The sequence below is a fragment of the Dipteris shenzhenensis genome, chromosome 15, assembly GCF_047967505.1.
Source record: "Dipteris shenzhenensis isolate YYH24624 ecotype China chromosome 15, Dip_SZ_1.0, whole genome shotgun sequence".
NCBI lineage: Eukaryota > Viridiplantae > Streptophyta > Polypodiopsida > Gleicheniales > Dipteridaceae > Dipteris > Dipteris shenzhenensis.
In genome coordinates, this window is record NC_141610.1 from 29,952,998 (window position 1) to 29,966,123 (window position 13,126).

Here is a 13,126-nt window from a genome sequence, read left to right on the forward strand (position 1 = left end):
AAAGGTAGTAACCCAAGGTTGATTCTTGGGGTTGATATGTTTGGCTAGAGTTGGAAAAAATTTAACTCTCCTTGCCCTTGAGTGTCATGTTCATGAAAGTTTGTAGTAGTTTGTTTTTTACACATACGTGCGTATGTTTACTCAATACTTGAGACACTAGTCTCCCTAATAGTAGCGCCAAATGTTGGCTCTTTCCCACGGCTTCTGCAAGAAGAGCAGGGTATTCTCAGTATGCAGGGTTCCGAGGCTTTTTGTCACCTAACAGATATATCGGGGTTGTCATTTGTAGTATAAGTGTAGCTTAGGAGCTCGAGTCGTATTCCAGTGAGAGACATAGGCTTAAGTGTGGTAAGAAAACATGGTGCATGCATGTGTGAAAGGAACGTACATCATCATGGTTGAGGTAATGAAGGCTTTTGCCTTCATTGGGGGTTGAAGGGTTTAGGAGGAAATTAAGGGCTAAAGGGAGGTTCAAGGTTTAGAAAGAGGTTCCAAGGTTTAGAGAGCGGTTCTAGAGTTTAGAACAGGTTCCAGAGTTTAGAACAGGTTCCAGAGTTTAGAACAGGTTCCAGAGTTTAGAAGAGGTTCCAAAGTTTAGAAGAGGTTCAAGGGTTAGAAGGAGGATCCACGGTTCCAAAGTCTAGTGATGGGCAAGCATCCGGCTCCACCCTCAGTTACCTTGGTCACCATCTGGCAAGATATTATCTACACCCTGCGCTCTAACTCGGAGCGTGGGACCTTGAGCTCCAGGGCGATTGTCACAAGGTGCGCACATTTCTGCAAGGATTGGCCTTCAGGAGTTTTCTACATTTCTACTCCGAAAGTGATGTCATTGGCTGTATAGTCCCCCCACTTGGCTGTCAGCCCCTGTACCAGATATTCCCTAGGCAGTGAGCTAGGTTTCTTTGGAACAGGCTGAATTTTTCTTCTTTCACCCTTGATCTAGTTTTTTCCATACTCAGCACCTTCGAGGCACCTTCAAGGTTGTTGTTTTGTATGAAGTTTTTCAAGCACTAATAGAAGGTTTCTTTCTTTACAAAAAATAGATTGCAACTTTAAGATTTCAAGCTGCTTGTAGTTTATCATTCAATTCTCTTCATGAGAGCATCAAACTGAGCCTTAACCTCAAGATGTAAACTCTTTTTCACTCAATAATGCCCAACTAAAAGTATTTGGAAAGGTTTATCTACATTTAGGATAACCTACACCATCATTGCTTCTCATAGTGTGTCCATAGCCACTCACATCGCTATGGATCTCTCTCTCTGTCTGTCTGTCTCTCTCTCTCTCTCATGTATGCACCATAGCACTCAAGTGGGAAGCAATAAGATCCAACACAAGGGAGTGATGTATACTCTGCAATATTTTCATGCTTGTTCACATTGGTAACAAGGAAGGATGGAGGAGCTTTAGCACAACTCTATACAAGGGTATCTATGTTGAGTGTAATCTTTCAAGGTGTTTCACCTAAGTTGGTTTTTATTTTTTTCTCTGTCAAAGTAATTCAACTAATTTTGGAAGAGAGAAAGTTGAATAGTCTCCAATCAAAGCATGCCACGTGGCATTTCCGAACTTTAGACCAAGAAATCCAAAGCATCAACCTATCCCATGTGATCAATGCTTATGTGTGAGCACATTAAAACTAGTTTGTTCCATTATAGGACAAAATCTATCCTTCTGAAGGTTTGGAAAAAGTCAGTTCTCTTCAAAAGAAATTTGATTTGATAACTTCATTGTCCACGCCAATCTACATGACGTAGACATCATGAAAAAAATATTGGCATGGGGAAAAACCATTATACATCAAGGTCTGAGGTCGAGCAGAACTTAATCTTAGCCGTTGGATTAAACGATCTTATTTTACAAAAAATTCCCTACAACATCTAAATTGAAGCCCCATCGAAAAATTAGCAATTCACAAGCTTACACATCATCTATTCCAAATAAGAATGAAACTGGCAGAATGAACTTCCATACAACACATCAACAAAAACAAAAATTTTAACCAATCACAAATAAAAGCGTGTTTTAGTAAAATCAAATTTTATACCAGTTCAACCTGCAATAGCATAGGTAAAAGGGCCAAAACTGCTCCTCTTTCAAAATATCCACCAAAGTAACTACCAAAACTAGAACTAAAAAAGGCAACAGTGAGATCACTTCTCCTGGGAATCCTCCGCCATAGTACAACTGCCACACCCACCATGTTCAACAAAAGAGGAGCACCATAGAAATTGAAAACACATCCTCTATAGGAACCTGCAAAATTGTAGCTCAACCCACATCCGCCACCAGAAATTTGATCCACACAAACGAATCAAAGCCGTTAGGATAGCAACGCACCATTTCCTCAAGAAATTCAACATCCTCATGCAATGCCTCCCCAAATCATCTACATCCTTAAAACTCTTCAACTCAATAGAACGAGCACAGATCAAACACTAGGATCAACACCACTAGCCACCACTATAATAGATCCACCACCAGACTAATTCCCAGCAGATCCACCCTTAGACATTGCACCACTCGAATAAATAGTTGAACCTCTAGCAGAACCAACTGAACCACATCCTCCAAAAGCATCACTCTCACTCAACCTAGCAACATCAGAACCACCATAACCCAAAGGCAACACACCACCACCCTCTATCTGTTCTGCAGCAGAATCCACCAAGCAAACACCATCCACAACTTTAGAATTTTCAACCATACATTCACCCAACATAGCATCATAAGTCCTCCTCCTACCAGACTCATCTCGTAAGGTCTCTAAAGAGACTCACATGCTCGCATTTGCACCTCCTCAGTAGCATTATATATTTTGAATGAACTAGCACATCGATGATGACCAGAGAACTTTGTTGCAACTTCAGCTAGAACACCAACAAATGACAACCGGCTAAAGGCAGTAGACCTTAAAGACTTATTTGTAAATTTACCCTTTCTGCCACCTCCCATTGTATCCAGCATACAACACATAATAGCCTTTGAGGTGTTCACACCCACATGGTTATGATAGAACAAGACCTACAAAAACAAACACAAAACCTAAAAAATCACAACATAAAAACACAACAAACAAAAAAACTGAACACAAACTCACCAACGGCCGAGGATTATCAATGGACTAAAGAAAAGCACAAAATAGATTATTGTCCCCTTCAACAACAGCCGGTATATGTCGCATCAATTGATCAAACGTGAACATGAAATCAAGCTCATAGCTCTTCAACGGCTTACGTAGGTGCTCGGGCTTATACCACTTCAAGCTCATCACCTGATTCTTCATGAGTTTTTCGTCAACCTACACACAACCAACACAGAATCAACACCACAAAACAAATAAAACAAACAAAAAACTAAAAAACACAAACTGCAGATACTTGCCAAAAACATCCCCATCAACAAATGAACTGCCCTCACTATATCCCATACAGCTCATTGCCACCATGCACAGCAAAACAAAGTAGTAGGTAAAACGCAAAGCATGTTTGCAGACCACAAGGGTGGACAAGAGAAGAATTAACATCATTCATGACAAGATTCTCATCTTTCAGGTTGACAACCTGACTCTTTTTGGTAGGCTTCCACCCATCAACCCTCACAAACCTATTCATAGTGCTCAACAAAGATGATCTTGCCTTTGCAAACAAAGTATTTTCGAATATATCAAAAGGTACCTCAATAATATCACTACTTGTAACCTGACACTCGTGATGCCGCCTCACAATCCTATTGAAAGACTTGAAAAGAACAACTAAAGTAGCAGGTGGATAGAAAGCACCCTCCCCTTTCTTTGTGCACACTTGCAACATAAACCTACTCAACATCTCCCCAAACAATTTCAAATCAAGATCCTAGACACTTCTAAACCCTCCAAAGAACACCAAGAATCAAACCTACGATGAGTCCAACTATCTTTGTCACTATTCCTATTCAAACCGCCCTACTCAACTTCCGTTTGCAAACTACAATCCAAAGGCAAGAACCCCTCAACAGACCTTCCATCACCAAGACTCGCAATACCTTCACATAACCAACACATGATCAACAAACAAACAAAAAAGCAGAAACGAGCAGGGATGTTTTTATCAAAGCTGTACTTATATATTAATATAAAATTTTGGTGAAAGTTTATCAAGCTAGTTTTGTTAGTTTCATGATATTGATAGAGCATATCATAATTTAATATATTTTATTTTGACATTTGAAGAAAAACTTGTAAATTCTGGCGAAACTTTAAATTTTTCCTCATAAAAGTTTCAAAACTTGTTTCAAACCTTTATTTTTATTAGGGCATGCAAAAAATTTGACTCCAAAAGAAAACCTTTGCGTCTTAACGAAACTAAGAGGGAAAAATCATCCATGGAAACAAGAAACAAAAACTAGAAAATCAAACTCACAAATACCTTTAGAGTCTCGAAAATCCTTGTCAAAACACCATGCAACATCATCCGAAGCCAAAAAAGATAAATCAGGTCAACATCCTCCCCATCACCCAAATAGACTACCAAATCACCATCATCGGCTCCCAAAACAGCAAACCACTTCCAATGGCATCCACAACCGCCAAAACTCCACCACAAGCATCATTGACCTGACGAATACCCAAGGAGAACGATGGAGCATCACCATCAGAGCCCATCCTAGGTCAAATGACCATTAGAGAGAGAGAGAGAGAGAGAGAGAGAGAGAGAGAGAATGAGAGGAAATTATAGTGATGAGGAAATCTCTATATTCCTTATTTGTGAGTTGGACTCCAAGGCACCCCTCTTTATCTTATGAAGGTAAATGGCTAGGGTTGGAAAAGAGGCAACAGATCCTCATGGGCAACAATGATTGTAGCAATAGCAGTAGTCGATCACTTTTGCCTTTCAAGACGCCTGCTAAATCACGTTGAAGCTGTGAACCGAAAGTTGCCACAATCAACAACTCGATTTGACATTCCTCTAGGAGAACATCAATCGTAAGGGATGTGAGCAAAAATCTAGAGTAGAGGAGGATGCTCACTAAATCGAATTGAAGGTGAACTCAAAGTTGCCACAAATACTGAGACTCAAATCCACATGCCTCTAGCAAATCGTCGATCGTGAGGGGATGAGATTTTACGTGCAAGAAGTTGAGCAGCCTCAATATCACATGGAGATGCAAGGGGGTATTCTCACACTAATAAAATCATCATTCCTTAGATGAGGATGTCTGAAGGATAGCACTTCATTTCCTAGATTGAAAATCATTCAGTAGTTCTAGGGCATGTTCCTAGTTTTCTTCTATCTTACATATTTTCTTAATTTGAACCTGCGTTCCATGTCCCAAGAAAAGAAGAGTATTGAGGATTTTAGGAGGCAAAAAGGGTTTTTTAGGCAAGTAGCATTGTGGGATGAAAAGCAATTCTGACTTCCCGTTGAGCCACGTGTCATGATTTTAATTGTTAATACTTTTTTCTTTTGCTTTTGTGAAGGGTAAGAAAATGCTCTAGCCCCTTCCAATATAATTGCCGCCTCTTCATCTCATCAGCCTCATTGCTTTCTATCCAAGTATTTTTTGGAGACATTCGATCTACGTTGACACAATCCATTGCTTTTTGGAGAAAGATGGGTCTAAACCATCGGGTCTAAACCTCATGATAACAAGCCTATTTTTTATATTGTCCATGACCTTTGCAGACTTGTTATTAGTCAACATATTCCTACTACTCAAGGATGGACGTTCGTTTTGACGAGGGTAGAGACATAGGATAGAGAGTCTCATCATTTATTGCTTGTCACTGATCTTCTTAAGGAGTTACTTTTTTTGAAATGTAAGTGTGCTGAACTTGGAATAGATGCTCAAGAAAGCAAGACAGATGATGATGAAAACGTTGTTGATGATAATGTATTAGTTTCCAGGCAAGAAGTGTCCATACGTGATCCGGTCTCAATGGGAATGGGAAAACATCAACTTGCGTCACCTAACAAGTTTAAAGTGTGTGATTGCAAGGGGTTAGTTGGGTAGTAGAGCGATTTTGTTAGGGATTACTTTCTTCAAGAAACCCCTATTCCCCCCACACCAATGTGTGGTTTACGCTAAATGCAAAGTGCTATGTGCCAAATTCAAATTGTTGTGTGCTATATACAAATTGCTATGTGCTAAATTCAAATCGATATGTACCCAAGGAAGGGCACGTTCCTTGGTCTTACAATTTTTGGAGACGAAGTGAGCCACAAATGTATGGTTATGAGCCAAATGTGTGGTTACGTGCTAAATATAAAGTACTAAAAGCCAAATGCAAAGTACTACATATGCCAAATTTAAATTGCCTTATGCTAAATGGAAATTGAAATGAACCCAAGGAAGGGCACGTTCCTTGGTCTTATAATTTTTGAAGAGAAAGTGTGCCAACTCTCCCCCCACACAAATGTGTAGTTATATGGTTAATGCAAAGTACTATGTGCAAAATGCACAGTGCTATGAGCTGAATGTGAAGTGCCATGTGCCAAATTCAAATTGCTATGTGCTAAAGTCAAAATTTTAAAATAGGACTTGGAGTTATATGTTAAAGTTACAAAATTCAAATAAAACATATTCTTTTATCAATACAAACTCAAATTGCCATCTGTTAAATGCAAATCGATATGAACCCAAGGAAGGGCACGTTCCTTGGTCTTATAATTTTTGGAGAGGAAGTGTGCCATCTCTCCCCCTACACAAATGTGTGGTTATGTGCTAACTGCAAAGTACTTTGTGCCAAAATGTGAAGTGCTATGTGCCAAATGCAAAGTCCTATGTGCTTGCTATGTGCTACATACAAATTGCTATGTGCTAGATACAAATCGATATCAACCCAAGGAAGGGCACGTTCCTTAGTCTTATAATTTTTGGAGAGGAAGTGTGCCAACTCTCCCCCCACACAAATGTGTGGTTATGTACTATAAGCCAAATGCAAAGTGCTATATGCCAGATTCAAAATGCTATGTTCAAAATTAAAAGTGCTTTGTGCCAAATGCAAATTGAAATGAACCCAAAGAAGGGCACATTTGGTAATGTGCTAAATGCAAAGTATTATGTGCAGATCGTAAAGTGATATGTGTTGAATACAAAGTGCTATGTGCCAAATTCAAATTGTTATGTGCTGATTCAATACAGGTAGGCTCGCCAGGATCTAGTTAAAAATAATTGGAGCACTATAGAAATTTAAAATTATGAGAAAATGTAATTTGGTACCTATAGTTTTGATATATAAATACCATGGACTTTATATACATATTTCTATCTCCCATTATTTTTGTGTGTGTGTATACCACTCGTCAATTCCATAATGAGCTTTACCAAGTATCTTTAACCTATTAACCATGGACACCCAAAAAAAAAAGAGAGGACACACAGCAACTTGGAGGAGAAGAGCCTGCCATGTGTCACAAAGACGGAGCTCTTGGATGGAGGCTTGGAGGGGGGAGGAGGTGGAAAGACAAGAGGCAGGCTTTAGGGGCAAGGAAGAGATACATTGTCAATGGAATGGAGGAGATGGAAGGTCACCTTCCGAGGAAGGAGGAGATGGAAGGTTAATGGAATGAAAGGAGGAGATGGAAGGTCTCACACCCATGAGTTAAGACCCAAAATTTCAAAATCTAATCCAAGTATGGAAGGTGAATTGATTAGCAATTTAAGAATCAAAGATCCACCTTAGTTGTTGAGTTGAGGATGATCATGCATCAAAGCACGGGTTTAGTACTCGTTTCCCCAACACATGGGCGAGGCAAACACTCATTGATGCGCACGAAGTGAAAACAATCGTCGTTTAGAGATTGGATATACCACTTAGAGAATTTTGCAGCTTTCCAATGACGTAATTGTGAGCTCCGAAAAGTCTCCAAAATTTCCATCTAATAGGTCCGGGCTTCACATTGTCCTTGAAGAGAGCGAAGCTATGTGTGTGCGTGAGTTTATCGGGGCGCCCAGGCGTCCTGAGTGGACGCTACGCGAGCATCTTCTTCCCCAATCTCCGACTATCAGCTGCGGCACCGGGAAGGTTAGCGCCAGGGTCATTCTCAAATCCAGTCCCACTGATGGCCAGCCTTCTGTCAGGATAACCCAGCTCAGACGTGGCAGGCATCACTGCCACCACTTGTGCCTCCAGAGGATCGTAGCGTCTCAGGACCACATCTTGCAGAGCGGCGAGGTTGGCTCCACAGTCGTCGTTAGTGCGACAAAAGTAGTGTACAGCAGGGACAAGCAAGATCATGTATGCCCCACAAACGTTTGTGGGTCGTCTGAAATGCCGCTAACTCTTGAAAAAGCTAGCTTGGAAACCCAATTTAATTCACTCGTGCGGACATGGAGAGCTTGACAAAAACATAATGAATTCCCATGTTCAAGGACAGAATTTTATTTCTTCTACAGAGATGCATGTAGGATGATGCATTCCGTCATGTTTGGCAGGATGCTTGATTCCATCCCCTCTTTGGGGTATGCATTGTGTGGAAATTTAGTTGAGGGAAACCAAGCTTTCGGCAAGGTTTCAAAACCGAGCGTCCATACATGGAATGCAGCGATCTCAGTATATGTCAAGCTTGGACAAAATGGGAGGGCTTTTGACTATTTCCAACAAATGCAGCAAGAGGGTGTGATGCCAGACACGTGCTCTCTTTTATACATCCTTAAACTTTGTGGCAACACAGGAGCATTAGGACTAGGCAGGCTGATCCATGATCAGATCATTAGAACTGGATCTGAATCACACATTACCGTTGGAAATACGATTGTTGACATGTATGCCAAATGCGGGAGTCTAGAGGAGGTACACAAACTATTCGATGCATTGCCAAATAGGGATGTGGTATCTTGGTGTGCCATGATTTTAGGATATGCTCAGCATGGACATGGTCTAATTGCACTTACACTTTTTAAGAAGATGCAGCAGGAGGGCATACGTCCAAGCAAAGTTACCTTTGTTGGTAGCTTGAAAGCATGTGGCAGTACAGGAGACGTACAGCAGGGAAGGCTGGTTCATGATAACATTATCAATCGTGGATTGGAAACAGATCTTGTTATTGGGAGCTCCCTAGTTGACATGTATGCCAAATGTGGGAGTCTTGATGAGGCACGCAATGTGTTTGATGCCTTACCAAAGCGAAGTGAGGTGTCATGGGGTGCCATGATCTCAGGGTATGCCCTGCATTGTCATGGTATTCTTGCATTTGAACTTTTTGAGGGCATGCAGCAACAGGGCATGAAACCAACCAGAGCAACATTGTTGGCACTTTTGAAAGCCTGTGCTGGTACAGGAGCCCTGGATCAGGGCCAGCTAATACATCATCAGATCATAAGTACTGGACTAGAATTAGATGAGGTTCTTGGGAGCTCCCTTGTTGACATGTATGCCAAATGTGGGAGCCTAGAGGAGGCACGTAAAGCATTTGATGAGTTGTCTGATCAAGATGTGGTGTCATGGGGTGCAATGATTGGAGGATATGCTGAGCATGGGCATGGTTTCCTTGCTCTTGCACTTTTTGAAAAAATGCAGCAGAAAGGCATAAGGCCAAGTAAAGTCATTTTTTTGTTGATCCTGAAAGCTTGTGGTAGCATACAAGCGATTTTACAAGGCAGGATGATACATGGCCAGATCATAAGAAGTGGGCTTGAATCTGATATAATTGTTGGAAACACTCTTGTTGATATGTATACAAAATGTGGGAGCCTAGGAGAGGCACACGAAGTGTTCAACCAACTCCCGAAGCGAACTGTGGTAGCTTGGAGTGCAATGATTGCAGGATATGCAGAGCATGGCAATGGTCTTATTGCTCTTGAACTTTTTGAGAAAATGAAGCTTGATGGCACACAGCCTGACAAAGTGACTTTTTCATGCATTGTGAAGGCGTGTTGCACTATAGGAGACATAGAGCAGGGCAGGTTAATTCATGAGGAGATCTACAGACATGGGCTCAAATCCGATGTGGTTGTTGGAACCACCCTCATTGATATGTATAGCAAATGTGGGAGCTTAGAGGAGGCACGTCAGGTGTTTGATAACTTGCCAAAGCGAAACATCGTGTCATGGGCTGCAATGATGGCAGGATATGCCCATCATGGTTATGGTTTACCTGCCCTGGCACTCTTTGAAGAAATGAAGGATGCTGGCATAAATCCTAACAGAGTTACATTTTTGTGTGTCTTGAAAGCCTGTAGCAGCATAGGAGCGATAGTGCAGGGCAAGCAGGTACACGATCAGATTGTAAGAAGCAGATATGAATCTGATGTAGTAGTTGGAAACACCCTTGTAGATATGTATGCAAAATGTGGCAGTCTACAGGAGTCACGCAAAGTCTTTGACCAGTTGCAGAATCCAGACGTGGTGTCATGGGCTGCAATGATTGCAGGATATGCTCAGAGTGGCGATCATAGTCTGGCTGAACAATGCCTTGAGGAGATGCGACAACAAGGGTTGAAACCGAACAATGCGATATTTGCTAGTGTACTCTCTGCTTGTGGTCATGTAGGTATACTTGCACAAGGCCATGGATATTTTATATCTATGAGGGAAGATCATGGCATGGCACCGAGCATTGAACACTATAGCTCTATGGCTGATCTCCTTGGTCGTACAGGCCACTTGAAAGAGGCTGAAGATTTACTTGGAACCACACCAGTGATGCCAAACCTTATTGTGTGGATGTCGTTGCTTGCTAATTGCAGGACATTCGGCAATTTAAAACTGGGAAGGCGATGCTTTTATGAAGTGTTTCACATAAATCCAAACGATGCTTCTGGGTATGTGCTCATGTCGAACATTTATGCCGAGGCTCAACATTGGGAAGATTTGGACAACATACACGAGTGGAGGAAATGTGTTGGTGCATTAAAGAAGCCAGGGAGGGCCTGGATTGAGGTTAACAAGAAATTGCACGAATTCATTGTGGGAGCCCAGAGGCACACACAAACTGGTGACTTTAATACCATGATTAGAAGATTAAATAGGCAAATGAAGAACGATGGGTATGTGCCACAGGTTGATATAGTGTTCAAGTCCATGGCAGATGAGGAAAATGGAAATTCTCAGCGGTGTTTTAAGGTCATTATTTGAGGTACAACTCATTTTTGAGACTGCACTGTGGCTCCATATTTTTAAAAAGACTATTTAATAGGTGCAGGATGACCTTACGCGACATTGCCCACATACTCATAATAGAATGTTGCTGTACTTTTTCTCCTAGAGACCATCCCCTTGTCACTGAATATATGTTAGCTCTAAATTTGAAGAAATTTTGTATTTATCTCTGTAGCAGACGGGCGTTAACTTGCACCACGCAACTCCTTGAACATCGATCTTTACAATCCTTCCATGACAGTATTATGCAGATAATGAATGCCCAGCATATCTTGGTATCGTAATATCCATAATATGTTGAAATGGGGTCACCATCATTGCAATCAGTTTGATAGTAGCCAACTTATCAATAGAAGCTCGTTTCTTGTGCATGTAGTATAGGAATCCAGAAAGTCTTCCAATTTTAGCGAATCTAGGCAGATTTCCCCTTCATCCTCTGGGATTTCCACAGCACGTAACCCCCATCGCTCCATCCACTTAAGCCCCTCCCTCTTTGTGCTCTCCACGGCTTTGTGCGGGATTCTGCTTGCATCTATCTTCAGAGGTATGCCATGTACTGACACAGAGCTTCCCCTTCAAGGGGGTATCATTCCTATCCGAATCTGTGTACAAATTTATGTTCAAACTTGTAATAACTTTCTTGGTGATACAATTTTAGGAGGTCCTTGAAATAGGGAGGATACATGCCAAAATAGTAGTTTTGTTAAAACATGCACCTTTATTAATATGCTCGCTTGCCCCTATACTTTAGGGTCTTGGAGTGCTTAGTTTCTCCAACCCCTTCCACCATTCTTCAAATTCTCAAATAAAATGTCACTAGAATCTAAGCTTATGGGACGATTTGAAGGTATAAATTATGCAAATGGAAGCACAATCTTGATCCTAATGCATCATTGTATACAAAAGTATGGGCACTATACTAGTTAGTGTTTCCCTCTATTGTTGCAATACAGCTAGTGCATGGTTTGGCTCCATCAAGGTTGGGAGATCCCCATTATAAATCTGGCAAAATGTTTCTTTTCTTGGTGCATTATCATTGCAAATTAATATCTAAAAATCTTGTAATTCTACTTCCAACATCAATAGCATTACAATACTGGGCATATAATCCTAGATGCCAGCATAGTTTGGCATCCCCGTAACTTTGATGTGTGTTCAGAAGTCAAACATGATTGACTTTTGATTTTTCTTAGACGCACATAGTAAAATTATTTGCAAGTTATAATGCATTTCATAACATGTGCTAACACCTTTGTGGATTTGCTTGAGCCAACTATAGTGCCATACACTTTGGGTGATTAAATCAAAGTCTGTAGATTTTGGAGGAAACAAATTAATCATTGGGTTACACAATTTTAGAATCAGTCCAAGATTACTCATTTCAAGGTGATGATAAGGAATTAATCATATGCTCCATCTCATTAATTCAACCAAATGTATAATAATTCCAAGATTACTCTCTTCACGTTGATGATATAAGTGATTACCCATATGCTTCATCTCATCAATTCAACCAAGGTGTATCTTAGGAGTTAACTACATGTGTTACGCTCAAGTCGAGGTAACATGACCTCGGAAGGATCAGTCGGCATTTTCCTTTAAACGATCAATGTTTGTATTATATTTCTTTGGGCTTCATGTAAATGATCAAAAAAAGGAATCAAGGTCAAGGTCCTAGGTGAGGGTGATATGGCACTAGACTAGGTGGATCTAAGGCTAAAGGGACCTAAATGCATTAAATGTGCCTAGGGGCAAATGGTTTCAATGATATCCCAAGAGAGGGGTAAATGATGCATTAAGGAGGGACCCTAGAATGAAGACATGTGGCATACTAGATCCATCTAGGGAATTTTGGGGCTTGGTGGAATTTTGTAAGCAGGAGCTTCACGTAATAGTTGAGTTGATTTATTTGAGAGCTTGCAACCACCGAGGTTGGCTGGGAGGACAATCAATGTGCCTATGCTCGTGATTGGAGAAAGAACAACAGCGCAACAGATTTGCGTGTTATAATTTGGTATCAGAGTCAGGCAGGCGATTAGGAAA

At 40.9% G+C, this 13,126-nt stretch overlaps 1 protein-coding gene across 1 annotated transcript; it reads left to right on the forward strand.

Moving 5' to 3' along the window:
• Positions 1-8,392: 8,392 nt before the first annotated feature.
• On the forward strand, positions 8,393-11,143 carry LOC147893663 (pentatricopeptide repeat-containing protein At5g27110-like). The gene has a single exon (XM_087386045.1). The coding sequence runs from the start codon at positions 8,393-8,395 to the stop codon at positions 11,057-11,059; it is 2,667 nt and encodes an 888-aa protein (XP_087242171.1). The 3' UTR covers positions 11,060-11,143.
• Positions 11,144-13,126: the final 1,983 nt, after the last annotated feature.

Coding starts and splice junctions, on each gene's coding strand:
- LOC147893663 (XM_087386045.1), top strand. CDS start 8,393: ATGATGCATTCCGTCATGTTTGGCAGGATGCTTGATTCCATCCCCTCT.